General features: G+C 35.0%; 2 protein-coding genes across 7 annotated transcripts; both read left to right on the forward strand.

Moving 5' to 3' along the window:
- The first annotated feature begins 2,633 nt into the window (after positions 1-2,633).
- LOC114241354 (uncharacterized) lies at positions 2,634-13,182 on the forward strand. 5 transcript variants are annotated; one of them, XM_089731091.1, is made up of 3 exons: positions 2,634-2,881; positions 3,634-5,328; positions 6,066-13,182. In XM_089731091.1, exons 2-3 carry the CDS (start codon positions 3,801-3,803, stop codon positions 6,293-6,295), a joined length of 1,758 nt encoding a protein of 585 aa, XP_089587217.1. In that variant the 5' UTR covers positions 2,634-2,881; positions 3,634-3,800; the 3' UTR covers positions 6,296-13,182. The 5 variants fall into 5 exon arrangements, with proteins under 5 accessions (XP_089587217.1, XP_028027968.2, XP_028027967.2 ...); XM_028172167.2 differs by lacking the exon at positions 2,634-2,881 and adding an exon at positions 5,779-5,835 and having other exon boundaries at positions 2,991-5,328; XM_028172166.2 differs by lacking the exon at positions 2,634-2,881 and adding an exon at positions 2,999-3,303.
- An 800-nt stretch (positions 13,183-13,982) lies between these two features.
- On the forward strand, positions 13,983-27,118 carry LOC114241352 (uncharacterized). 2 transcript variants are annotated; one of them, XM_028172164.2, is made up of 10 exons: positions 13,983-14,225; positions 16,060-16,177; positions 16,715-16,871; positions 17,932-18,055; positions 19,001-19,122; positions 19,988-20,136; positions 20,892-21,028; positions 23,037-23,273; positions 23,969-24,128; positions 24,279-27,118. In XM_028172164.2, exons 1-10 carry the CDS (start codon positions 14,142-14,144, stop codon positions 25,691-25,693), a joined length of 2,703 nt encoding a protein of 900 aa, XP_028027965.2. In that variant the 5' UTR covers positions 13,983-14,141; the 3' UTR covers positions 25,694-27,118. The 2 variants fall into 2 exon arrangements, with proteins under 2 accessions (XP_028027965.2, XP_089587214.1); XM_089731088.1 differs by having other exon boundaries at positions 24,291-27,118.
- The last annotated feature ends 594 nt before the right edge of the window (positions 27,119-27,712 follow it).

A 27,712-nucleotide genomic window follows, 5' to 3' on the forward strand; every position in this document is an offset into this window, starting at 1 on the left:
TTTACCTACCGCACATTCAGCTTAAATAAGAGATCTAAAAGTTTTTATGTAGTACCTACTATCATAAACTATGTATGAAAGTTCGTGTGCCAATCGCTATTTTAATGGCGCATCAATTTATGTCCATTTTCTACGCTAAGGACCGTGCATAGTCGTGTAATAGTTTTAAAACAATTGCCGTCCGCGTATTATTATACAGATTTTTAATTTATCACGATTTTATTACGAAAACGTCCTTTGAGCATTCAGTAACTTTTATACTGAAAGCGTAATTTAAGCTGTAGGTACCCACCTATTCATTTGGTTTTTGGGAGCTTCCAGAAACCACAAATGTGAATTTTGGTCAGTCTCTATGACGGCGGTTTTTCACTCTTGAAACTGAATCATTTTGTTTTATGATTGAAGGATTACTGGTAGCCCGGAGGCTTTTCCAGTTTCACCAGGATAGGTGGGCGAGCAAAGGCTCAGCCAAGAGGGGTGGGATTTGCTAACAGCTACCCGAGCGCCTCTGAAAGAGACCTAACAACCTAAAAGCAACTGCTTCTCGCATGAATCTACTACCGGATTCGAAGCGCGACCCGCTGAGAAGATCCGGCGAGAAACTCAGCGGGCTGATGCATCGGTTAGGTTGCACGTCGACCTCTTTGTCAAGTTTGACGAGTACGGTTACCGGGGTCCCTAAGCCTGCTCCTAGTGCTAGAGTTGAAGGCGTCTAATGTTATTGGATATGATGTATCCGTAAGGACGTGTCTAGGGCATTGAAACGTTTGGTGCGTTAGTAATAAGCGAAATGGTAGTACGTACATAGGTCTGTACTGTGTAGATACTGTACATAACGTACAGACGATCTACTAAAATAAAATGCGAAATGTTAGTTCGAACCCAATTAGTCGGTGACATTTCCGAAGCTGTTTTTTATTTTTATTGCTAGATGTGTGGACGAGCTCACAGCCCACCTGGTGTTAAGTGGTTACTGGAGCCCATAGACATTTACGACGTAAATGCGCCACCCACCTTGAGATATAAGTTCTAAGGTCTCAAGAATAGTTACAGCGGCTGCCCCACCCTTCAAGCCGAAACGCATTACTGCTTCACGGCAGAAATAGGCAGGGTGGTGCAAAGAAATAGGCAGGTTACAAAATTAGTAAAATTGCGAATCCATCTACTTTTATTTTACTGTTGTTAGGACATATTGTTAGTATGCAGGACAGCGATTAAACAAAATCTAATTTTACTTCATGTTTCAAGCTGGCAGAATCCAGTAATGTTGTTTTTACTGGAGAAACGATTCGAATAACAAACGAACAAAATAACTAGCACATTTATATTTGGCAGTAGGAATATGCCTGTGCGTTTTTTTCCTTTACCTATGGGCTCAACCTGGGAAAATTTGCTAACACTATGGTTAGCAAGGGCAGTGCTTCGTTGAATCTACCACCGGATCGGAATCGAGACCCAGTGAGAAGATCCGGTGGGAAACCCAGTGGGTAATCATTCGCGTATTGGGGAGAGCAGTGTTGTGCACCCGATAAAACTGCTCACTCTAACTGGCGCCATCTAGGCGGGCTTCGGATAGCCTGCCGACCGAGAGGGCTGGTGGTCATGGCGCCGACGACCGCCGGTCCGGCGTCCCGAGGGGGAGGGTGACGGGAGAGATGTGCTCCGCACTAAGCGCTTCACTTTCCCCCCTTTGCCTCTTCATGAGTTCTGTCTCATGCGAGGTTTGGACGTTGGTTGTTGAGCGACAAGAGGTTTTAGTCAGTTCGACTCTGACATGCTCCGCCCTCTATCCCCAGTGGAGGGCGGAAGTCCGGCGATTTCCTCCTGACCAAAAAAAAAAAAAAACCCGATAAAACTTCTTACCCGCACAAAAAAATGGACAGTGCAATTGAAATTATTTATAAGGGGATTAATTACATATTTTGTTGAATTATTTCCAACTTTTCACGAACTCTGATTGGATTATCGAAATCAAATACGTTATTTGACTGATCATTTGCCTTCCAATAGAATTCCCTAGCTATGCCAATGAGTACCTACTTACCTATATGAAAAATTGGCGTAATTGGTATTGTCAGAATAGGAGTAAATGAGCGATGAGCTTGCTTTCAAAGAAAACCAATGTATTTGGAGGCCAATTAAAAAAATTGGACACAAACAGAAATCGGCGTAGCTCCGTTGAACTCTTTAGTGTAATAGTCGCAAGTTAGGTGAGAAAGATTTCAACGCAACGTTACGTTTGAACGCTTCTCAATTAAAAAATCAGCTGGAGCGCACTGTCTCAGAAGAGATGGTGCTTTGCTTAAGTTTGCCGGCTTACATCTTACAGTCGATTGCAGATAAATTACTTTTCAAATTTCACCCGAGACAATTACTTTTTGTTCTAGTTCAATCAACGATCTCACGACATGCCTGATGGTAAGGTTTAATGTATTAAAGTAAAGACTTTAGTAGCTGTAGAAGTCGGATAAAATCGTCGGTGCAATATTTTTCTGTATGTTTTAAACTCATAATTCAATTCAAATAACTACAGAACACAGAATACTCATTAATTGATATCTGAATGGATGCATTATCTGAAGCATTATCTGAAGGTCTGAGTTCATCCTTTGTGCCTTATTCGATCGAGCACGAAGTAGGTATGACGCGTACTGCGCAATCTCAGCGTACGCGTTTATAAATAAACTGACGTGCCATTGGCCGTTCAATTCAAAGAAATATATTTCTGGTCAATACCTCCCGGGTGGGTCCCTCTCCCGTTTTCATGCTTCACGCTCAGTAATTATTTACAGTCAATGTTCAATCAAAAATTGCACTCTTTGGTTTTTCTAAACTATCACAAGATGGCGCTGCTTTCTGCTTTTAAAATGGAAAATCAAAGGTAAATGCATGATTTTTTAAGTATATTAATAAGTTTACTTTATTTAATTGCTTATAAGACTAAATTTTAAAAGAAAAAAGTGTAGATAATGGGTTTAAGCGTCTAAATCAGTTTTTGAAAAACGACTTCACTATGTTATCAGCAGATGGCGCAAGTAATGATGCATGTAGAATTGTTGACAGATGTATTTTACTGCGCTACTTGTCTCTGTCGCTCTCTTTCGCGCAGTTCACTGCGAAGTCATTCAACAAAATAAATTTTGTTCTCTGTTCATTTTAATCAAACGGTTATTATTGTGCTATGATAATCGTGAACATAAATTACTTAACACTAGTTATTGTGGGATAAAAATGTTGCAGAGTGTATGTGTACGTGTGAATGCAAAATGGTTGTGTTTTTGTAATGCTCAATGTTAAAACAAGGTAATAGAAGATGTTCTCATTATTATAAGACAAAAGATCGTCCTTCACACATTAGTAGAGCATTGTTGTGCAAACAGGCCTGTTATCTGCACACCGAACGGCTATAGGTGATTATTGTAAACTATAATAATATTATCTGCATGTACGTACGTGCGTCGCTGCAGTCTAAGCAGTGTCGCTACTAACTCTTCAACTGGTGGCGGGTTCCTATCGCTTGCTGTAAAATTAGTAAGCTTACTAATGGACTAGTCATGGCTAACGTAAAAGGTAGAGTAAAAGCACAAAAAAGTGCAAGTACTAGAAAAAAAAATAAAAACGAGTCATTGGCAGGTAAAAATGACACAACGGTGAGGAGACGCTACATTAACAAAGAAAAATATAACAATAACTTAGGCAAAGATATATCTGATAAAGAACCATCTTCAGATGATTATACTGACACAGAGGCAATAAAGAGAATAGAGGAGAAAATAAAGTCTGGGAAAGACAATATTGTCATGAGAAGACCGAGTGATGTAAAGCTACTAACTACACAAGAAAGAGTTCAATGCTTACTTCAACATGGTCATCTGTTTAAGGGAAAATTTCCTGTGAGACCGCCAGGAAAATATGTCCCCAGTAAAAAGAGATTGGCTGCTATGGCTGCTAAAATAAGACCCCCTGAGAAGGACAGATTGATATCTAGAAGTGGCCGAATAAAAAAGAAAAACAAACCTGATTTGCAACTCTTAGACAACATATTGAAGAGCGAGTTATTAATTGATGACAGTGCAGAAAGACAAACGAGGTCACAAACTGAAAAAAATCCCACCAAACCCTCTAACAATAACAATGAAAAAATCAGTAACCAGAATTCCACATCAACCTCTGAAAACAAATCTGATGACAATTCATCAACAACCAAACAAATGACACCCGACAGTGGTGTAGTTTTGACATTGGAGCTGTTTCAATGTGACTACTGCAAGAAATCATTCAGCAGTAAATCATCAATACGGAGACATATTTATATACATCTAGATTGGCACCCATACTCTTGTCCCCATTGTTCAAAACAGTTTCGTCATCATGTAAACAGGAGGATTCACATAAAGAAAAAACATAATAACCTATCTAAAGAACCTGATAAATTTGTGTGCCATATTTGTGATAAGGTTTTCACGTTGAAAGAAAACCTCAGCTTGCATTTGGCAAGTCACGTTAGTAATGAAAATTCTTACAAATGCATTTATTGTGACAAAAAATTTTCATATCAATTACAGTTAAATCAACATGAGAAGCAACATTTGGTAACTGGTCGATATCAGTGCACAGTGTGCAACTTGAGTTATGGGTGTCGTAATCGATTAGCAATGCATGTCAAAAGCCACTTGAAAATAAAAGATTATGTCTGCCAATATTGTGGTAAAGACTTTCTGAGGATGAATTCTATGAGGAGACATGTACAGATTTGTCACAGTGGTCATAGAATCCAGTGCCCTATTTGCAAAAAGAACTTAAAGGGACATTTGACAGAGCATATGAGGACCCATGAGAAACGGCGACCACATGAGTGTCCTGAGTGTGGTCAATGTTTCACACAATCCACTCAACTAAATGTTCATCGCAGATCTCATTCAGGAGCACGGCCTTATGAGTGTAGAATCTGTGACAGAAAGTTTTCACATTCAAATGCCCTTATGCTTCATATTCGTAGACATACTGGAGAAAAACCATTTCCTTGTGCTGTGTGTCCATTATCTTTCTCTCAACTGCCTCACATGAAGGCACACATGCGCAAAATTCATGGTAAAGAAAATCCTTACAAGTGTCCCAAATGTGATCAGTTTTTCAAGTTGAAGGTACAGCTTGAGAATCATGCAAAGCTATGTAAGGCTAAAAATTTGTCACAAGAAGAAAGAATCCCAGCTTCATCTCGTACAGAGGAGATTGAAGTTGAGTCTGTAATGAGCCTGTCCCGAATGAGGTTCCTGCTCGCTCTGCTCTTCTCTATGATCTTATCCAAAGAAAGACTCAAGTTTTTAGGTGCGTAACATTTGATTTCATAATGTTGTAACACTTTCATATAAAATGGCACTGTTTTTATTTTGAAATAAATGCTTAGTGTGTGTGTTTGCCAGTAATGGGGTGTTAATTTCTGAGACACGTCCACATCATTGTCACTATTCCATATTTAATTATTCAGGATAATAATAAAATGTATTGTTCGAATCATCGATGACTGTTCTATTAGTATTTCCCCTACATTAGACATCAACGGGTGTTCACTGCCTACATAATGTGAGGTCATTGATTTAATCGGTGTTACAAGGTCAACAAATAACATAGAATGCGCCGCGTCATTGAAAATGCAAGTGCGACCGTTCCGGCTATTACAGGGTGTTGTTTTTGTTACTGGGTTGTGAAACGTGTGCCGAGTGCTTGTGTCAGTTACGGGCACGTCCATGGCTTACATCATCATTGGTTTTATTCTAGAGAATATATGTCATTGTATCGAGAGGCGAAACGTCGGCCGTGAATGGGTAATATTGAGTGAGTTCATTTGTCGTTGTTAACGGTGGTGGAACGGTGAACAGGGAATGTTTATGTGGGAAATGTGGTTATTCTAAGTTGTTTACGAATCCTTTAGCCTTATTTTTGGGTGACGGTGTCCTTTCTTAAAAGTTCCAATAGCTTGATTATTCTTTAACTTTGTAAATATAGATTTCGACTTATAGAATGACGACGCGCATTATAGTATTAATATATTTTTATCGGTACAGGTTTCAACAAGCGTCTGATTGACGATCTTCTAGTGGATTCCCTTGAAGCAATGGGGCACGCTTCATGTGTTGATGAAAATCAATCTCCATTAAGTCGTCTAAAAACTAATATTGAGCTGCTCTTAAAACACACTGTACCAAAAGAACAGATAGAAAAATTCCAGAGGGAAAATAAAACCCTGGAGGAGCTCTTAGAAATTCTTACTGATGATAAAAAGAAGAAAGATTAATTTATTTATTGATGAAATCAAACAGGTAATGTTATCACAACTTATTCCTTAATTATGACACATATACAAATGCATATGTCATAATATTACCAACATATTAATTTTATTGTTATAAAAATAATACAGTGCAATAATCCAAAGTAAAATTGAGAATAATGAAAAAATTGTAGTGTTGTAGTTTTGATATTCGTTTTTGTGCTTGTTTAAAATAAAAATAAAAACTTAGAACAAACCAAAGCATAGGATTAACCGTGAAAAAATACATTTCGTTCCTAGTTTTGATGCCAAAGCTATTTTATTGGTTGTTGACTTTTTGTATAAAAATATCTATACAAGCACAAAAACGAATCTAGGCAATTAAGAGTAGAAAATAGTAGTTCAAAATTTATGAATAGAAAAGATGTACGTAAAGAAAATAATGGATTAAGTGCAAAGCGAATACATTCCCAATTATCATTATTGTACTGCGAATGAAATGCTTTGTGAATACTATATTCCAATACCTCTAAATTGATTATAACTACATAATAAAAATATCTATAAATTTTATCCGTAACATTTCAATTTTAAATCTGTATATTTCTTGTAATAGAGAAATTCGTAATGGTTAAATAAAATATTTAAATAGCAACTGGAAAACGTACAAAGGCAGTAGAAAAAAAAAAGTGTGTGTGTCCGCTCCGACGCACGACTGGAGTTTACTGGATATAAAAAATTAAACGAAACAATACGAGAAATAGTTCTATATTACGACAACACGATACACTACAGATTATTAACAAATTAACGAGACACAAAACAAACGACTAACAAATATATGAAAATACAATAATGAGAGAAACGCGCGATCAGTACGAGGCTTTGTGGCGGACTGCCGGCGCATGTACTAGCATGTCACACGAAATGCGCATAACGCATTTCGTGTGACATGCTAGTACGATTTTGGTCCCCATAATTTTCATACCCCGGGCCTATATATGTAAATCGATTCTAAAGGAGTAAACTCCAAAATTCTAATATTTTCATAATTCTATTAAACTTATAACTTAGTATTTAGTGAAAAATCTATCATATTTATAGACTACAATACAATATTGTTCAAGTGGTAGTGAGAATCGATAAATACTTATTTTGTATTCAATAGCATGTTTAAAGAATAGATAATATTTATCAGTGTGGCTTAGTACCTATGGTAATAATTTAGAATATGTAAGTCTAATATGGTGTTCGAATGAAAATCTCGTTAACTAAGTACATTTAAAAACATACTTGATGATCTTATGAGCATAAATGTTTTAATTGGTCTGTTTGTGACCCTGATTAATCACAGATCTTTAGTTTGATTCCTTGTTGGAGTGAGTATCTTTGTTACAAAAACACCTAGACATTTGTTATTTAATATCTGGGTGTACTAGTTTTTGTCATTAATGTGCTTCTGGCACCTATAGCCTTGATATAAAACTACTATATATCTTTAGACTTAATGTGAAGCGGCCATTTATTTAGGTATAAGCTAGCAGTGGCTGACAGTAAATCTAAAACATTGGTTCTGCTATTCGTGAGAGCTCTCATTTATTTCAACATATTATTGACTATATTCTTTTTATATGTGAAGATGTAAAGTTGTTTTCTGAGCCCATGAAAACGTATCCTTCGTCATGTGCTAAAACAATCGTGCGTTCCGGGTTGAAGAATGGGCCTAGCGTTTTACAATAAAAATTTACAATAAATAAATAAATTAATAAAAAATAATGACCTTAAACTAGGTACCTCAGGTCTCAAGGTGGAAGGAATTCACATTGTAATAATTCGATAACCATTTAAAACTAGGCGAGCCGTCAGCTTGCTCGCCCATCTATATCTATTACTGGTGGTAAGACATCTTGTGATTCCGCACGGGTAGGTACCACGCGCCTACGTATTTCTGTCGCGAAGCAGTAATGCGTTTCGGTTTGAAGGATGGGACAGCCGTTGTACTGTAAAAACTGAGACCTTAGAACTCATGTATTTTTTTTGCTTAGATTAGTGGACGAGCTCACAACCCACCTGGTGTTAAGTGGTTACTTGAGCCCATGGACATCCACAACGTAAATGCGCCACCCACCTTGCGATATTAGTTCTAAGGTCTCAGTATAGTTACAGTTACAACGGCTGCCCCACCCTTCAAGCCGAAACGCATTACTGCTTCACGGCAGAAATAGGTAGGGTGGTGGTACCCACCCGCGCGGACTCACTCTTAAGAGGTCCTACCACCAGTAATTACGCAAATTATAATTTTGCGGGTTTCATTTTTATTACACGATGTTATTCCTTCACCGTGGAAATCAATCGTGAACATTTGTTGAGTACGTATTTCATTAGAAAAATTGGTACCCGCCTGAGATTCGAACACCGGTGCATCGTTCAACACGAATGCACCGGACGGACATCTTATCCATTAGGCCACGACGTCTTCAAAATCAATATCTCAAGGTAGGTGGCGACGTTTACGTTGTAGATATCTATGGGCTCCGATGGCCACTGAAAATCAGGTGGGCCGTGAGCTCGCCAACCACCTTAAGCAATGAAAAAAGATAAAAATAAGAATTCATTCTTCCAACTTCCGTTAAGAATATTATTATTTCTGTATTATCCACCATAAAACCAAATCAGAACTACTGGCGTACATGATTATCGAAATAAACATTAATACTCGTATAGCAAATCGTGTAGATAAAACTCACACCTGCAATAATAAACTCATACCTGCAATAATAAAGTTATTAGTGCACGATTCTTTTGGAAATTTGACGAATATTTACAGTACATACAAATACAGTATTACAATATTTTACAGTAATTTTCAGCAAAACATTGTGATGTAAAATAGGAAATGCCTAGACAAGCTAAAATTACGGCTTACAACTCTTTAACAACGGATAATATTAGATAATCTTATAGACACATTTGTGTTCTAAGGTATACTGACTTTTTGTAATTTCAAAGCTTATTTCTTGGTATCAAAGGACATAGCCTATTGCTCAAGTGAATATGTAATCATTTAAGTTGTAAAGGCACATTTAGAGTATCAGTAAGAATGCTTAGATTTAAGCTTGAAATGCGACGTTGCATTAAATTTTGTCATTATTTAGAACGTACCGCAATGTAATATTTTGGATCTGTAGTTCAAAAGTGGCATTTACACTACAGTCGTATCAATACGGCTTTGTGTGCTTAGTGCAAGTTTCTAGCGTTCTCGATAACGTAAAAGTTAACTCAAGTTTGTATCGAGTTGTAACGTTTGCCTGCGTTTGCCGCTAGGGGCGCTGTTCCAACTGCAAACAAATTTGCGTTAACTTTGACGCTATCGAGAACGTTAAAAAACTCGCACTAAGCACACTGGTAACCATTCAATACCAGACGATCCATGAGTTCTTCTTTGATACGTGAATACAGTGATTAAAAACCACGTTAAACGATATCGCAATAGTTTATGTAAGATTGTAAGTCCCCACAGGCAGCTACCGTCATCCGGCTTATTTCGTGTCGCCGGGGCAGTCAAGCGTTGTGATTTGAAGCTACACACTTCTGTCTCAAGTGGGGCGACGACGTTCACATTATTCTGAACATCTGATGCAATGCTAAAATGAATGATCTCTTAGTTTTCAAGGCATTGCGTTATTCAGAGATTAAAATACACAGGAATCACATGCGCTGTCCTTAACGTTTACAAATCGAGCATAATATGAATACGCCTTTAGTAATTTGTAAAATAGATTATAGGCCGGGAGCTAGTAAACTGTTGTTTGTTGTGACACTGAGAGCCGCTCACAAAAGTCCAAGGTAATTCTGAGCAAAACAAAATTAAACAATGAAGACGTTTTCTTAAAACAAAACAAAAAAAATTAATGATAATCTAGGCCAATGATTGTACAAATGCACAAAGAGCTTTACGGATTTTATATTTCCTTTAAGACATTCACGAGATTTTCATTCAAAATTCTTTAAAATATTTTTAATCATAAAAAGTCGTGTCAGAAACTTTCGTTTCTAACTCCGACCAGCTCAAGTTGATTCACAGGAATCCGAAGTCTGGGTATTCCTTACATATAAGTAAGCATAATTATGACGGTATGGTGGTCACCAGTCGGTTCAAAGACCTTTTGACCAAAGAAAATTTCCTTTGATACGCTAACGACGGTACTATATTTTGAGAAGTTAACTGGATGAGGCGACGAGCGACATATTACGAATCAACAAATAAATATATTAAAACAAGAAGAACATAACAAGATAACAACAATACATAATAATACTCTTAATATGTTTTCTGCTCTAATTTAAATATGGCAATCGATTTTTTCAAACGTCATTGTTGCCAGCGTCGAGTATACAGTTTCAAAAAGTTCGCCCTTAGTGTGCTTAGTGAGAGTTTTTTAACTTCTCGATCGCGTAAAAATTAACTCAAAATTATATGGAGTTGGACAGCCTCCCTTCGTTTGCTGCTAGGGAAGCTGGTCAAACGCCATTCAAATTTGAGTTAACTTTTACGCTATCGAGAACGTTAAAAACCTCGCACTAAGCACCCTGTTGACTTGTTTCGTTCGGAAACTTTAAACGGAATAGAGAATGTATAATTATGTATAAAAATTTAATTACATATTTGCAATATATTGTATTGTACGATTTGAATTTTCCCTTTATAGAAATATTAAGAACTAGTTTAAATACTTCTAATAATCATCTACGGGGAATGTATTCATTCATTTAGAAATTAAATAATATTTTTATTAATTTAGGATATAATTTTCGATTTCTTAAAATGTAAGAAAAGTGTTTTGTGGTGTAAATTTTCATATTACGTGATTCTTTAAGTGTTTAACCCACTTTGGTTAAAGCTTCCTCCAAATAATTTATATTTGCTTGCCATTATTAAATCTTGAAGTGATCTTCCCAAAGATAATATTGAATAGTTTTAATTGCATTTTATGTTTTGTTATTAAAATAATTATTGTTTTAATTTATTTTATATAAATCATTCCGGTGGTTAGTTGTATGTGCCATTTCATTGTTTGATGGTTGATTAATTATAATTAATTTTAAATTAAATTAAGTGCGTTTGTTTCTAAAATTATTATTTTACTTTCTGATACATTTTTTTTATTAAATAATAAACACAATATTCCTGTATTAATCTAATTAATCTAATATTTTTAATAGTAAGTTTTCACATTGCTCATGGGTAAAAAATGTGTTTAAAATGATATCCTTAAATTCATGAGTAAAATTTAAATGTTTGGTATATACTCTGTAAGTACTACTAATGATGTCACTACAGTGTATGATGCACAAAGTTTTCTTTTTGGCATTGATTAACATGTTTTTGAATTATAGATCTATCTACTAATGTTAAAATCACAATATTATTATGTTGATTTCTCAGAAGTATTAGTACATAGACGCATCGTCTGATGTTTGTATGTTGGTACTATGGTGTCCTTAACTAAGCTCAAAAAAATGTTGGTACATGAAGAAATTTCTTATTAATTATGTATAATAGATACTGATGAAAACGTACGTACGTACGTAAGATTACCTTTTAGAAAGAAACTGTTATGTATTTTCTCAGGGAAATTTTAAGATAGTGCTCTGAATGAATAAGATGCTGTTGCCTTCAAAAATATCAAAATATCTTTGCTCGATTTGACTCTAGAATAATTCTAACTAGTGTTCTTTATCTCCTTGCTACTATGTTAGTCTGTGAAGCACGACATATTGTAGTTATGTTGTGTGTTTATTATTACCGATCCCATTGGACTGTTGAATTAGACATTGAATTACTTGGGAGAGTATTGGGTGACTATAAAAAAAAAAGTGTAAAGAGAGATGGTAACACACACTCCAACAATTCAGAAGGAATAAAATATGCGGCACTTTCCCGGTATCTTTATTGCTTTTGTCACACTCTGCCTCATAATTTCTCAGTTGATTTGTAGGTAACGTTTGTACGTAAAATCACGAGCCGGCGTATACAGCGTCGTTTTAATGTAACAGTTAAACCGGGCGTAGTCAGAGTGTAATTTCAATAATCTGTGATACCATTTTTGCTTGATAGAGCAAAAAAAAACATACAAATTATAATATTGTAGTACCGTTAAAATTTTTTATACGTTTTCCGAATCAACCTTCCATCGTGATTTTCCTGAAACAGGACACCGTTATTTTGTTAAGTGGTCGGTAACCCGCGGCTCTGACTTCTCGCCTACAGCAGCTACAGCTCCTCCGCGAAATTTTTAGTTCAGGCACGGAATATTATTTATTGTCTTGCCTTGAGGCGAGATTTTTGAAACAAAAGGCTATGAAAATTTAAGCTAAAAAAATGGCTATGAATCAATTTCAATTGTGTTTTAACTATACAAGTTTGCCGACCACTGATCTAGTTAGTAGGCAATTAATTTGAAACAACAGTCCGATGGGTAAGGCTTAGAAAAAAAAAATCGTAAAATAATGAATCTTGTATGTAATAGAAAAAAATTAGATACTTTTATTTATTATTTGGGTGACAAAAAATACCAGTGCCATTATCTTTTTTTTTTTATTTGATGGACGATAATTGTGCAAAATATTAACTTGTTAATTCATGTTTGCAAAAATATCGAATGCTTCTGTGTCCGCAAAATTCGAAATAAATTAAACCAAAGAGAAGATATTTTAGGGCGCGTACATATTATTATATTATTCCAAACATTTGTGCAACTTACGACCAGTGTTCAATAAGAATAAAAAAGAATTACACTTTTTTTCACATTTAACAAATGATTATTAAATGCTTGTGAAATACATTTTGTTGAACACTGATCCGAAGTACCAAAGAGTAAAAAATAGAATAAATGCATAGTTTTAACAAATAGCGAAGTGGTTTTATTTTTAGATAAGGTATACGTGCAGATATCATGTTTTTTATTGATCTAATTATTGCATTGGGTCAACAAGCTCACAGCTTATTTGATGTTAATTCTTACTGGAACCCATATAAACTCGCACAAACAAAACAGACATGAGTTGACACGACCCATTAAGTTTTTCGTCAGATCTCGGAGAGTCACGACCCCGATTCAGTGGTAGATTAAGCGAAGCACTGCTTTTGTAAGAGCAGATGTCAGAAAAATTTCATGCTGAGCCTAGTCAGCTTGCCGACCAGCCTAGTAAAGTCAGAAGTGGCCATCGAAGCTAGTGACAGGTAGGCAAAAAAGTGCATTTTGTTTATTTTGTCAATTTAGTATTTCTGCTTTCTTAGACGTTTGTTTAAAATCACATGATCTGGCTTCCTCAGCTCTTCCAAAATACGTCACATGCTTGCGCAAATTTTGCTTCACCTTTCAATATTACCTGTAACTTATTATTTAACGTCAGTGAAAATGAGCAAGTGTGGAGAAATGAAACGGGAACGAAACAAAGTAGTTGTAGAGAAATTACATGGTGTGGAGATGTGAACCAAAATCGGCTTATATCATATTATATCTCTCGGGTTTTTATGAAAAGTCCTTTGAGGTCGCAGTAAATTTTCACCATTTGACTAAGACGCTAACATTTTATTTTATTCGATTCAATGTATATTTAAATGTGATTGAAATGGTTTCATTAAGTATGTAGGATGTGATACTTTTGTCTTTCCTGGTTTAGAAAAGCAAAACTTCCACTACTCTTTGACGTGTCGTTCGTTGTCATTGACGTTTGTCTTGTCATTTGTCATAACAAACAAAACAAATCTCAATGAGATGTGAGAGAGAGGTGTGCTTAGGTTTTTGTTTTTAGAGAACATTATTAATTTAAAATATTAGAAACAAACAATAATATTATATGAAATATGGGAGTCGCTGGACAATCTATAACGCTGGCAAATAGCATTATAGGTGTTGGCATATTAGCCATGCCGTATTGCTTTCAACAAGTAAGTATCAAAATAGTGTATGATAAAATCGTTTTTTTGTTGATAATAAAATAATTTAAGTCTCAAATAAATTATAACCATAATATAGTATTCATAAATAGAATAATTATGTTAAAGCAATGGTAAGTCAGTACTTCAGTAATGTAAATTGAATAAAATTTTCGTCTATTGTAAAAATATAATTTTGGTTTACCTTGCTTGTGTTATCTAAAGATTAACAGAGCGAATGTCGATTACTTCGCCGACTTTACTTCTCACACTTTTTTATTTCGTATCAGAATCCACAATTGCGATAAATATGATTTTATGGTCGAGCCATACAGCGAAACATATTTACACAGGTGCTGTGAGGTGCCACACTGATTGCTATAAAATTCATGCAATGATTGAATAAATTAAATAAAAACTACGACGTTTAAAAATATTGCAATAAACGATGATTATTATCAAGAAGATTAAATGTTATTAATATAGTAATATGCTTATCCTTCTTATCTTCTGAAAAAATATATACTGAAGTAAAATAAAATGTAATGAATAAGCTGGATGTAATAAATATTACCTTAAATAAAATTAACCTTGACTCTAATGACACAAGATAAAAATTTATTATCATACAGTATTTGGGTGAAAAACTTCTGGTTTTCTGTTAAGGCTAATTGTATAGAAGTTTCTTCTCTTCTTTGCTGTCATATATCATATTGGCAGGTAAAGTGTGTACAAACAATGGTTTGTATCTCTCATGAGATCAGTGAGAAACCCGATCATTTTGTTTGAATGTGTTAGTCTCTTCTGCAGACTTGTAGCAAAAGTATCTCATATTCTCTTTTAATTAACACTAAAATATTAAAGATAATAATTAATTTATTTATCTAGTAACAAAAAAAAAATTTAATTTTTTTTCATTTATGTTTTTATTCACACATGAGAAACATGCATGGAATCTTGTTTACTTGATTGGAGTTTAAAAAGTGAAAGTGGCACAAAGAAGCTTTCACATTCAAATGCTAATTTAAGATTCAATTCAATAGCTCTTAGCAGTCAAGTATAATAAATAATACTTAGTTTCTGTTAAATCCAAAGAATATATTAACAAAAACATTAATCAGAAAAGTATAATAAATTAAAGAATTTAAAGTAGCTAAAAGTACATTCGGATATGAATTGAACCGAAAAACCCAGCTCTCATGATGCTTAGGACGACCCGATGGCATCTGGCAGGCACAGAGTGAAGGAGAGATATTTCTAAGGAAAGAGAAATAGGCTCCATGTGAAATATATCCCCTTGCCTAGTCTGCCTATGGGTCATATATGTTTCGTCCGAGACTCGGACACAGGGTATTCAGTAAATAAGATTTATATTTTTTATTTGGATCAACTCTAACATACACAGCCTCATTCTTAAAGCGTAGGCGGATGTCGGGCGATTTCGAGTAGAATATTTAATTAGCATTTTCTAAATTTGAAATCAATAACAACTTTGTGGTAGTTTCTCTTAAATCTTCATTAGTCAAGAAATAGAAAAAGAAAAGGATTACTGTAATATAAATAAGTTTAACATTTCTAGAAATACATCACTAACCTCATTGAAACATCAACAACACATACCTAGTAATTGTAAAAATATATTTATTATTATACATAAAAAAATATTTTGATTGCATACTCTATTCATGTAGTAATCTTGCAGCTAGATTTGGTACAATTAACTGTTCTATCAGGATATTCGTGCTTAAGACACACGCAAGAAATATAAATAGATGAATTCTGAACTCTCATTATTCTCAAAAACAATTTATATTTCATTAAAACATGTGCTATAATTTTTTTTCAGTGTGGTATATTGCTGGCAACATTAATCTTGCTAACCATGGGCTTAGTTTCGAGACTTTGCTGCTATTTCCTTTTGAAATCTGCTTTGTTGGCCCGAAGGAGAAACTTTGAATTTTTAGGTAAGCTTACATTCTTTATTGATATTTAAAAGCAAAAAGATTCACATAATGGTGCCTAAAAATAACAATATTGACCAAGTTTGGTTCGTTTACCGCACATACAAACGCATCTTCATTAGTGCAGCGTCTAATAAACATATCGACGCTTGAAAGGCAAACGTGACTAAGCGACAATAACTGCTTTGTACATAAATGATAGGCAATAACCACATTCGATGCGCAAAAAAAAATTTTTCTAGCTCTATTAAAATCATTTCAATCCTACAGCTAGATTTGTTAAAATATAATTTTTTTCAGGTATTTCAACTTTAAATTAGTCTACTGTAAAGTTCACGCATTGTCGCTTATTCACGTTTGCCTTTCAAGCGTCGATATTTTTAATGACTGTAAAATTCCTGTAGAGTTTGAATGAATTCACTCGAAATTTATAAAATTGCCAGTAACAAAAAGTTTTGAACAAGCAGATTTTACAAATTAATTGAAATGTTTTGATAATAACAATTATAGTTATGAGCTTTTTGTTCTTTAAATTAACAGCGTTTCACGTATTCGGACCGGCTGGGAAGATGGCCGTTGAAATTGGTATTATCGGATTTCTGATGGGAACGTGCATAGCTTACTTCGTGGTAGTCGGAGATTTAGGGCCGCAGATAATTTCAAAAATGTTGAACGTTAACCAAAGCGACATATTGAGGTAAAGTAAATAGTATATAATTAGGGTTCTGTAGCGCTATAACGTTAAATTCTAACTTATTTATCAGTATTTGTACACAGGAAAACCACCAGCCTTTATGTATTGTATGAGTTATGTCATATATGTATATGACATAACTCATACAATATAAAAATAATATGTATAATATATATTTTAGCTTAAAAAACAACCGAAAAACATATTGAATAAAAATTTCGTCTTTCTTGTTTATCATGTTGATACTAGTCTGGTAATTATTATCATGTTCAGGTAATTATAGTGAAGTTATAATTAACGTATTGTCGTCATCAATCTCCACACAATTACAACGCGTGTGCAAATTTTCTTATTAATCGGACGTCTTGAAGTCGACTGAAGTTTATAGATTCTGTTATATAAAAACATAAATGCATACATACAAAGCTAGTAAAAGGGCGTTTAAAGCACATTTTTTTTTATATATATTTGTTATTGCTTAGATTTTTAGACGAGCTCACAACCCATGGTGTTAAGTGGTTACCGGAGCCCATAGACTTCTACAACGTAAATGCGCCAGCCACCACATTTGTTAAGTACGTATTTCATTAGAAAAATAGATACCCGCCTGCGGGATTCGAACACCAGTGCATCGCTAGATACGAACGCACCGGACGTCGTATCCTTTAGGCCACGACGACTTCAAAACTATTCTGTTTTATTCTCAAAAATAAGATAAAGAAGTTATTTCAAATTATATTCAAGGATTATAACACGGATAGTGTTACAAAAAAAGTACACAAATTTTCCATTATTATGAGGTGATTTCATTTCTTAATATTTTTTGTTGCCTGCCTATTTGCCAGTAGCCCCGGACTAATTATATGGCCTTACTATTACTAATGGTTTTTCGTGGCTCACCCTGAAATAACTCGCAAAAATCTGCCCTAGCAAGAGCAGTGCTTCGTTGATTCTATCACCGGAACTCGATTCGCGATCCACAGGAGATCCGGCGAGAAAATTAATGAGTCGTATCTGTCAATCACGTTTTGTTAAAGTTTGTTTTACCTAAATAATGTTTTAGGACATCGATAATGGTTGTGGTGTCGCTAGTGTGCGTGCTGCCACTCGGCTTGCTCCGTAACGTCGACAGTCTTAGTAACGTGAGCGCCGCCACCATATGCTTCTATCTCTGTCTCGTCGTGAAGGTAATACTGTCCTAATCTCTATATTTATATAAATACTAGCCGTACTCACCCGCTTCGCTGGGCATTTAAAATTAACATTATTATTTATTGTCATTATTATTATGGAGTCCAACATTCATATAAAGATTAGCCTATCCGTTAAGTACATGTATTTTATACATGGATACCAAGTTTCAAGTCAATTGGATGCATAGTTCAGTAGTTATAACGGAACATCCGTAAAAACCACTGTATTTTATATATTAGTATAGATTATTGGATAAAAAAAACTTTCACCGGAGTACAAATTGAAACTCTATTTAACACTTAAAACACTTAGGGAACACTTTACAATTCTCAATCCACTTCTTCCGCTTCGCTTCAGGTGATCCGTTCTTTGTTTCTCTTCAAGTAGAACCGTTTGCTAACTGCCTTCATGTCATCTTTACAACGCTTTTATAGTCGACACGACAAGTCTACAATAATCGAAAACATTCCCGATAGGACGAGTCGTTTCGATGTGTGTTTCCGCAATGTGATAATAGATGGCGTTACACTTTTCGAGCGTTCTCGATATTACTAGTTCTTTTCATATTCGTTTCTGCTATTTGATGACAGGTGGCGTAACACTAGTTTTTATTTTTTATTTTATTGTCATAGATGAGGAGCTCACGATTCCCTGTAGTCATTACAATGCTAATACGTACCTTGCACTTTGAATTACAAGGTCTAAGTCTAAATTGCTTCACGATAAATGTACAATATGGCGGGTAAAAAATATATAAACCAACTGAAAAAACTGGTATCGACCCGCGGGATTTCAAAATCGGTACAGTGCAATCGACTAGAATACACCCAAAGTCTTACTTCTATCTATCTTATAGGCCGCGACGACTTCATAGTTTGTTGGTTGGTGTCGCCAAGGTAATTGGCATGGACGCACATTCTCGGACACGTTTCTTGCAGGTGATAACGGAAGCGACGTCACAGTTGTTCGAAGAGGAATTACAGAATCGCATGGAGCTGTGGAAGCCGTCCGGGGTGCTTCAGTGCGTCCCCATATTCTCGATGGCGTTGTTTTGTCAAACGTGAGTCACATGAGATATCCTCTCAGGTCCTTAGGAGGTAGGATTGTTCACTGCATTGGTATAAGCTTTCCCAACCTCAAAGTCGTTTGCAGAACCAGAGCTAGGCTATAGCGAAGCGCAATTGAGACCCTTAAGCTAGTCCAGCTATAGGTTTGCTAAGTAATTCAATTTATTATTAGAAGGTTCCAGAATGCAAAAGTTACCCGAGAGATCTGCGAGTTAAGTTAAACTAAGTTTATTTCTAACGGATTATTCCTTAATGACAAAAATACAACGTGGATTCGTAGAGTTCGATGAAAACAGAGCGATATTGGTGAATCCTAATACAATAAACTCGAAAAAAATAATAGTTCAAGCTCTCTTGCATTGTACGCAATGTAATACAAAGTCAGAAGTCTTCCAGCTGCTACCGAAGGTACACTGAATATGAACAAAAATAAATAACGAAATAAAGTAATAAGTGTTTATACTGAGTTAAGTTTATAACTAATGTTTTTCGATCCTATATCATGAACGAATTCGATATTGGCTTAAAAAAATATCGATTCACAATACCACCTACCCTCAGTTACGTAAATTACGATGTTATTTATTGATTTGCGTTGCGTTAGTAACCGTTTTCACATGTTCTTCTACGAGCAAGGTAAAACAGTCAGCGGTGAACACCCGCTCACCTGTGCCCCTAACATTGCCACTGTCAATAGCTTCTGTAACCACCAACTATAATGTAAACCTTCAACTAGCAGTCTCCCATCATTGTCAAGACAAAATGAGCCTTATCAACAAGGGACAAGAAGTTATAATCGTCTTTATGTGTGTTTAAAAAACCCGACGTGTTGTACAAATGATATATTCGCTTTTCCAGCCAGCTATTCGAAATATTCGAGTCGCTGCCGACCCTGTCCTTAGAGAAGATGAATTTGGTTACAAAGAATGCGATAAACATTTGTACAGGAGTCTATTTCACTCTAGGTCTGTTCGGATACATTGCGTTCTGCTCACAGGATATATCCGGTAAGTCTACATCTAAACCGTCAATGCATGTCGTGTCGTAGGCAATCTGACAATTCGAATGACGTCACAATTTTTTCAATTTGAGTTTATTGTACGGCAATCTTAGTTTTAACAGTTATAATAATGTCACGGAAATCGTTTATCAATTTAGACAAACTAATGGTCCCCGGTAGTCGAAATTCGACTATAATTAATTGAAATTATAAGTTTGTACACTATCATGATTCTATTGTCAAAGACTATTATACTTCTATAATCACAGATTGCGCCAAGACTACGCTTTAGACAAATATTAATAAAGACAAACAATATTTAATCTATTCTTAATTTGACCACAGACTAAGCAATAACAAAAGCTTGACAATAAACAAATAGCATTGGTGTGTGCGTCAAATACATGGTTGTGTGTGTAATATTTTTTTATTGATTTAATGTATTTTTTATGCACAGTTTAAAAAAAAAATTATATTCTGCAGTCCTTCTCTATATTCTCTATAAGTACGGGAAATTTCATACTCCTCCGTTCGGGCAATTTTCGTAATAACGCGTACAAAGTTTTTGCTTCACGTATTAATAAATAGATTATAGGCCGTCTTACCGGACAGGCAACGGACGCTTCGAACAGGTCACATACTTTAGAGTAAAGTATGTCTTATTGTACGGCATTTTATAATGAGGGGGGTTGGGGGGGTGGGAGAACAGTGCTGTGCCCCGAAGGCTGGTGGGGCGGGAGCTCACGGATGCTCTCGTTACAGGTAACATCTTGATGAGCCTAAGTCCGACGATGGCGAGTGACGTCATCAAGCTCGGGTTCGTGATGTCGCTCGCGTTCAGTTTCCCGCTGATCATATTCCCGTGTCGGGCGAGCCTCTATTCGTTCCTGTACAAAAAGGTAAGTAAATTATTGTTTTACAACAGCCATTATGTAAAGGGATCTCAGCATCAAGATCTTATGTAATTAAAATTTAAATATTGTTCAATTGTAATTAACTAAATAATTCGTACTTGAAATCACTCGAACCTTTTCCCTTTTAGTTGTACTAGTGGTCCCCCGGTAGTCGAAATTCGACTATAACACCGGCCGACAAATGAAAATTTTTTGAAAGTTGTTTGTATTTGAGCCACAAATATCACCAATTTATACTATTTTAAACACAAAAACACCTACATATTTGCCCTATCACATCAGATTTTTTTATAAGAAGGAAAAAGCATTTTTTTTCAAAATTTAACGAAAAAATCAATAATCATATTACAAAAACATATATTTGAACATTTACAAAGAAAACAATGAGTCTAAACAATGCTGCAGGACTATTTAGAGTGACATCTTTTACGTTTCGTGACAAAATTACGTCTGGGTGTTGTTTTTTTGTGAGTTTTTTGTGAGTATCTTCAGTAATATCACGTGTCAGTGACCAGCAGTAATCAGCCATCATATTCACATTCCATCGACCTTGGTACCTTGTCTCCATAGTTTTTATGTCCTGATGAAACCTTTCTCCCTGCTCTTTACTGTAATCAACCAAGATTATCAGGAAAAAAGTCCACATGTGAATCTAGAAAGTGGAGTTTTATGCTCATATTACACCCCAATTTTTGATACTTATCCAATAAGTTTGCAACCTTATTTTTATAGTCGGGATGTTTATTATTTCCTAGAAAATTGTTGACAACATCTCTGAACGCCAGCCAAGCATCTGATTCAGTGTTATTCATTGTGGCATAAAATTTTTCATCAGCCATCAAAGATCTGATTTGCGGTCCATCGAACACTCCTTTAATTTTTGCATCAGATAATCTTGGAATTTTTTTACACAGGTATTCAAAACTAGCATTGTTTTTATCCAATGCTTTAACAAACTGTTTCATCATACCGAGTTTGATATGAAGCGGAGGTAGTAAAATTTTTTCAGGACTAATAATTTTTTTTTGTATAACGTTTTTTGTTTCTACTTTGAGATTTTTACGAGGATTCCATTATTTTTTAACGTAGTGCTTGTCTCGTGCTATACTGTCCCACACGCACAAGAAGCATGGAAATTTTGTATATAAGTAAAAAAATATTAAAAAAAAATATATAAGTACGTAACGTAAGTTTTTTTTAAAAATAAACACACTAATTTCAGTAAAAAGTTTATGAACAAAGTAACTGTAGAGGTTTATTTGCATGTAACCTGTTTCGAATGGGTGTGTCGTTGTTGCAACTAATATATTTCCTCACGAGAGGTCGCACGATTCGAGAAAAGAGCGCCAAAATCTAAAATTTAATTTGTTTTAATCAAAAAATTTAAAATAGCCAATGTCTTAATTTTTTTTAAAACCTGATGTGATACGATAAAATGAGGTATAATTTCGTGATCAGCACTACCAAATTAGTGGAAAAAAGTAATCAGAACTTGAACAAGGAAAATGATGTCGGCCGGTGTAATTAATTGAAATTATAAGTTTGTACACTATTATTGTCAAATACTTCTATAATCACAGATTTCATCAAGACTACACTTTAGACAAATATTAATAAAGACAAACCATCTGTAATTAGTCTATTCTCAATTTGACCACAGACTATAAGCAATAAGAAAAGTTTGACAATAAACAAATAGTACTATGCATGCGAGTGTGTGTGTCAAAAACATGGTAGTGTGTTTTTTGTATTTTTTTATTGATTTAATATATTTTTATGTATAACTTAAAAAAATATTAACATTCTCCACTCCTCTATATTCTCTATAAGTGTGGGAAATTTTATACTCCTCCTATTAATTTATAGATATAGTGTGGATCTGTCATTATTCTAACCTCAAATTACGTCAGTCCGGTAAAATTTACGCGGCAATTTCAAAAAGGTGATTTTGTTGTATCGAAATCGCACATCGAAGAAGAAATATCGTTTCCAGGTCCACTCGTCCCACCACGACCACATGATCAACCACTCGATCCCGCAGACCACGTTCCGATGCATAACGGTGGGCATTATAGGCGTGGCTCTGGTCGTGGGTCTGCTGGTCCCCAACATCGAGCTGGTGCTGGGGCTGGCGGGCTCCACCATCGGCGTGCTGGTCTGCGTGGTGTTCCCGGCCGCGTGCTTCGTCAACGTCACCTTCAAGAATACGAACGAGAGGATCCTGGCCAAGGTGAATATTAGAATCCATTGTTGTGAATCTCCTAGAAACTGATGCTCAGTTTAAATATTTGTTGCATGTGAAAACACGTCAAAAATTTTAAATCGACCGACTAAATGATGACAAACTAATAAGATCGATAAAATACTTTAGCAAAATACTTACATATGGTGGATGGACGAGCTCACGGCCCACTTGTTGTTAAGTGGTTACCGGGGCCCATAGAAATCTACAACGTAAATACCGCCGCCCCCTTGAGATATGAGTATAGTTAAAAGGGCTGCCCCACCCTTCAAACCGAATCACAATACTGCTTCACGGCAAAATTAAACGGGGTGGTGATACCTACCCGTGCGGGCTCACAAGAGGACCTACCCCCAGTAATTACGCAAATTATGATTTTGTGGACTTGATTTTTTTTTACACAATGTTATTCCTTCGCCGTGGAAGTCAATCGTGAACATTTGTCAAGTACGTATTTCATTAGAAAAACGAACATGCGTACGAATGCACCGGACATCTTATCCTTTAGGCCACGATGACTTTAGTTTTGTCTACAATGTTAATCATAGTAATATGTAGTTTTGCACTAAAATTTCGAAAGTTTCCCAATATATTATTACTTGCATGTTGGATTTCAACTGTTGCTAATAAAGATATAAAAGTTGTAAGAATGATATATTTCAAACAATTTTGAAATCTCTTAGGGCATTATCGTCCTTGGATTAATTATAATGGTACTCGGGACATACGCTAACTTGCAAGCCGCTGAAGGCAAACACGAGAGATACGACGAGAAATACATCACACAAGAAAAGATTGATAAAATGGTTGAGGATTTCTTCCAGAAGAGAGAGAAATTGGAGAGTGAGTTGATAAAAACAAGTGCTTAATTTTGGATTTAAATAGTAACCACAAAATATTTTGTCTGTTACAAGTATAAAGATCAAACGTATGAAATTCATTCTGGTTATGATACTAGTTTTTTGTTATTAAATAAATTATTAATAATTACAGAAATAATTCCAGCCGCCGAGGGTGAGATTCTTCCAGATGACGCACAAAAAATAATCGAAAGTAACATAATAAGGGAATCGGAGGTTCAACCCCCTAACCCAGTACCTCCAGACTCATCCAAAGAAAAAATCCCAGATATAGCTTTAATTGAAAACAAAAAAGTCAAAGAAGCTGTGTCCGATGTGATCAAAGCGAACGGCGATAAAGAACCGGAACTACATCCCAAAGACGTAAAATCCAAACTGAACGAAGTCAAAGCCGTGGTCGACGGTAATGGTATGAAAGAAGAAATTGTTAATAAAATAGAAGAACCTAAACAAATGAACGAAAACGAAGATAGATTGCGCATACTGAAACAACAGAAACTCATCGAAACAATCAAGAAGCACGGCGAAGAACAAAAAGAACTAGTTCAGGAGCAGAAGGAAATTATAGATGAGTTACTGAAGAACAAAAAGGAAGAGAAAGAAAACAGCAATGATGATATAAAGTTGTCGGAAGTGAAGGGGATAGCGGATGTACCTCCAGGACGTCCGGCTGGTATCCCCGAGACGCATGTCGCTCTACAGAACGCTGAGGAGTCGCCAAACGAAGCTAAACAACAGATAGATCAAAGAGCAGCTGAAGCCATTAAAGCTATCGAGGAAGTTATTAAACCAGAGCAACCAAAGAACATACGAAATGTAGCCGACAATGTTAAATCTGAACATATACAACAAAATGTACAAAACGCTAATCCTTCTAACAATGCCAACGCAGATATCGGAAAGTTGAAAGAAATCTCCCGGATTCCGGAACCGATTGTCAATGAATTGAACAAATTCAACAGACCGTTGCCCGTTAACGTTCGATCTACAGTTAAACAAGAATCACCACCGCAAGTCGGTCAAGGCGACGTCAACAAAGAAACACAGAAACAAAACTTGGATGATACCGAAATAAAAAAACTCCAAGAAGCTAGTGCTCAAAAAAATATACGTACACTACACTCGGATTCACCAGATGTGCCTCAGTCGTACAAACAAGGAATGGATAATAAAGACGTAATGCAAAACGTACCATTGGCTCTAGCGATGAACGACAAACAGTTAAAGAATCAAATCAACAGTGGCGTACCAAAGAAAAATGTAGAGAAACTCAGTAATGATATTGTTGACCAACAAAACCTCAATCTCGTTCCGATACGACAGAAGAGGCAAACTATAGACTGTTCGAATAAAGCCACTTTGCGAGTGGAGGACAGAAGGATATGTGAAAATTTAATTGGATATCCAAATAGCAAAGATGTAATTTTACCCGAAGTGGATTTGAACGACGCCTTCGTTAAACGTATACCTATCGACGAAAACGTTTTACGCGTCGGAAGGTCCTTGAAAATATACGACGAGAGAACGAAGGAGATGAAAGAGAGATAGTTAAAGTTGTGTTCGTTATTTCGAGATTAAGTTTTGGATGGAGTTAATCTGATTTCAATGTCAATGTCAACTGATTTAAGACAATACAGGAAACCGGTTACATAGCGATACATACAACTAATTTAAAATCTAATATATAAAATTCTCGTGTCACAATGTTCGTTCCCATACTCCTCCGAAACCGCTTGACCGATTCTCATGAAATTTTTTATGCATATTCAGTAAGCCTGAGAATCGGCTACTATCTATTTTTCATACCCCTAAGTGATTAGGGTTGTCCACCCTTAACATATTTTTTTTTATTTGGACATTTTTTTTGTTATAATGAGGTATTATGTGGTTGAATGAGGTTTTGTTATTTTTATTATATATTCCCTCAACGTTCACAGCACTACATACCTCTTTCACTCATTTACCACATCCTTACACACTTACAATAAGTTAGTTTTTTTTTTCTACACTAGAAATTCCCTAGAAATCTTATATATGGCAAAACAATGTTTGCAGGGTCAGCTAGTAAATTATAAAATCTTGCCAACAGAAATGTGACAATTATTTTTTAATTAACTTCATCCAAACGTTTCGATGCATTTATTTATTGCTAAATTATGTTACGATTTGTGTTTCGTTTTTAGTTCTAGCCTGTTGTACCATTAGATAGATAGATACCATTTTACTAAGCCGCATTCCGTGTGATACCAACATTTTCATTATTACTTTTGTCTGTATATTAAATTATAATGTATATACAATACTAAAAGTAAAGTCGACTACTATTCATTAAAATGTCCTTTTAATCGATTTATTGAAACTAACATTAATTTAAATGAGTTCCTTTTAATTTGAATTTTATTGAAGATTCTTATTGAAAGTCAAAATAGACAATGCTTGGGCTGGTTTTTAGTATTTTAATAATAAAGTTTGGTTCAAAGTCTTCTAACCAGCCAATTCTGTCTGTCAGAATTTTATTTATCAGATGATGTTATAGATAGAAATTATGTCAATCGTTATAAATTTAAAAATAACAAAATATTCACTTCAGTTTAACTGATAATTTAGACGATGAGCCTTTCGAAAATTTGGATAGTATTTTTAGGTTTCTAAACATCTCTTATATCCGAAAAGACAAAATTAATTATATAAATCTTATCAAACACAAAAATAATACTCTTTTTCTGTATTCTTGAAATGATAATAATCTTGATGGATTATTTTATATTATATATTCTTAAATTAATCTCTGATCTCTATTATGTTCCATGCGTTTAATACTTTTTATAATTAATTAAAAAAATGTTTTATTTAATATGTAATAAGAACGGTGTTGCAGTATTGATAGAGATATGGTAGTGTGTAGCGAAAATCTCGTGATTAACGACTGAACTGATTAAATAAACGAAAATAAAGAAATATTTTAACTTAAAACTTCATTGTTTTTTTTAAATTACTATACATATTTTTTCATGCATGCGCACAATGAATGGTTTGACTGATTTGGTATCGTGAACAAAGACAATTGTGTTTCTCTTTAAACACATCAGAAACGACATTTCTTTCGACAAAGCTATATAATAAGTTTTGTTATTATATACATGTATTAGAAAAATATATATATATATATATATATATATATATATATATATATATATATATATATATATCCTGTAACACTTTTGGCATCCAATGAACACAAAAGTACATTTAAAGTGGCGACCACCGACATTTGGCGACCAATATGCGGTCGCCACTTTGTTTCTCAATATTTTTAACACCAATCAACTGTGGATGATGTTGTGGTTACTATATAAATTTATATATATATATATATATATATACTTTTTTTATTGCTTAGATGGATGGACGAGCTCACAGCCCATCTGATGTTAAGTGGTTACTGGAGTCCATAGACATCTACAACGTAAATGCACCACCCATCTTGAGATATAAGTTCTAAGGTCTCAGTATAGTTACAACGGCTACCCCATCCTTCGAACCGAAACGCATTACTGCTTCACGGCG

The sequence above is a fragment of the Bombyx mandarina genome, chromosome 11, assembly GCF_030267445.1.
Source record: "Bombyx mandarina strain Sakado chromosome 11, ASM3026744v2".
In the NCBI taxonomy this organism is placed as follows: domain Eukaryota; kingdom Metazoa; phylum Arthropoda; class Insecta; order Lepidoptera; family Bombycidae; genus Bombyx; species Bombyx mandarina.

Coding starts and splice junctions, on each gene's coding strand:
- LOC114241352 (XM_028172164.2), top strand. CDS start 14,142: ATGGGAGTCGCTGGACAATCTATAACGCTGGCAAATAGCATTATAGGT. Junction 20,137..20,891: donor CTGCTCACAGGATATATCCG/GTAAGTCTACAT, acceptor CTCTCGTTACAG/GTAACATCTTGATGAGCCTA. Junction 21,029..23,036: donor ATTCGTTCCTGTACAAAAAG/GTAAGTAAATTA, acceptor TATCGTTTCCAG/GTCCACTCGTCCCACCACGA.
- LOC114241354 (XM_028172167.2), top strand. CDS start 3,555: ATGGCTAACGTAAAAGGTAGAGTAAAAGCACAAAAAAGTGCAAGTACT. Junction 5,329..5,778: donor AGAAAGACTCAAGTTTTTAG/GTGCGTAACATT, acceptor GTTTTATTCTAG/AGAATATATGTCATTGTATC. Junction 5,836..6,065: donor CCGTGAATGGGTAATATTGA/GTGAGTTCATTT, acceptor TTATCGGTACAG/GTTTCAACAAGCGTCTGATT.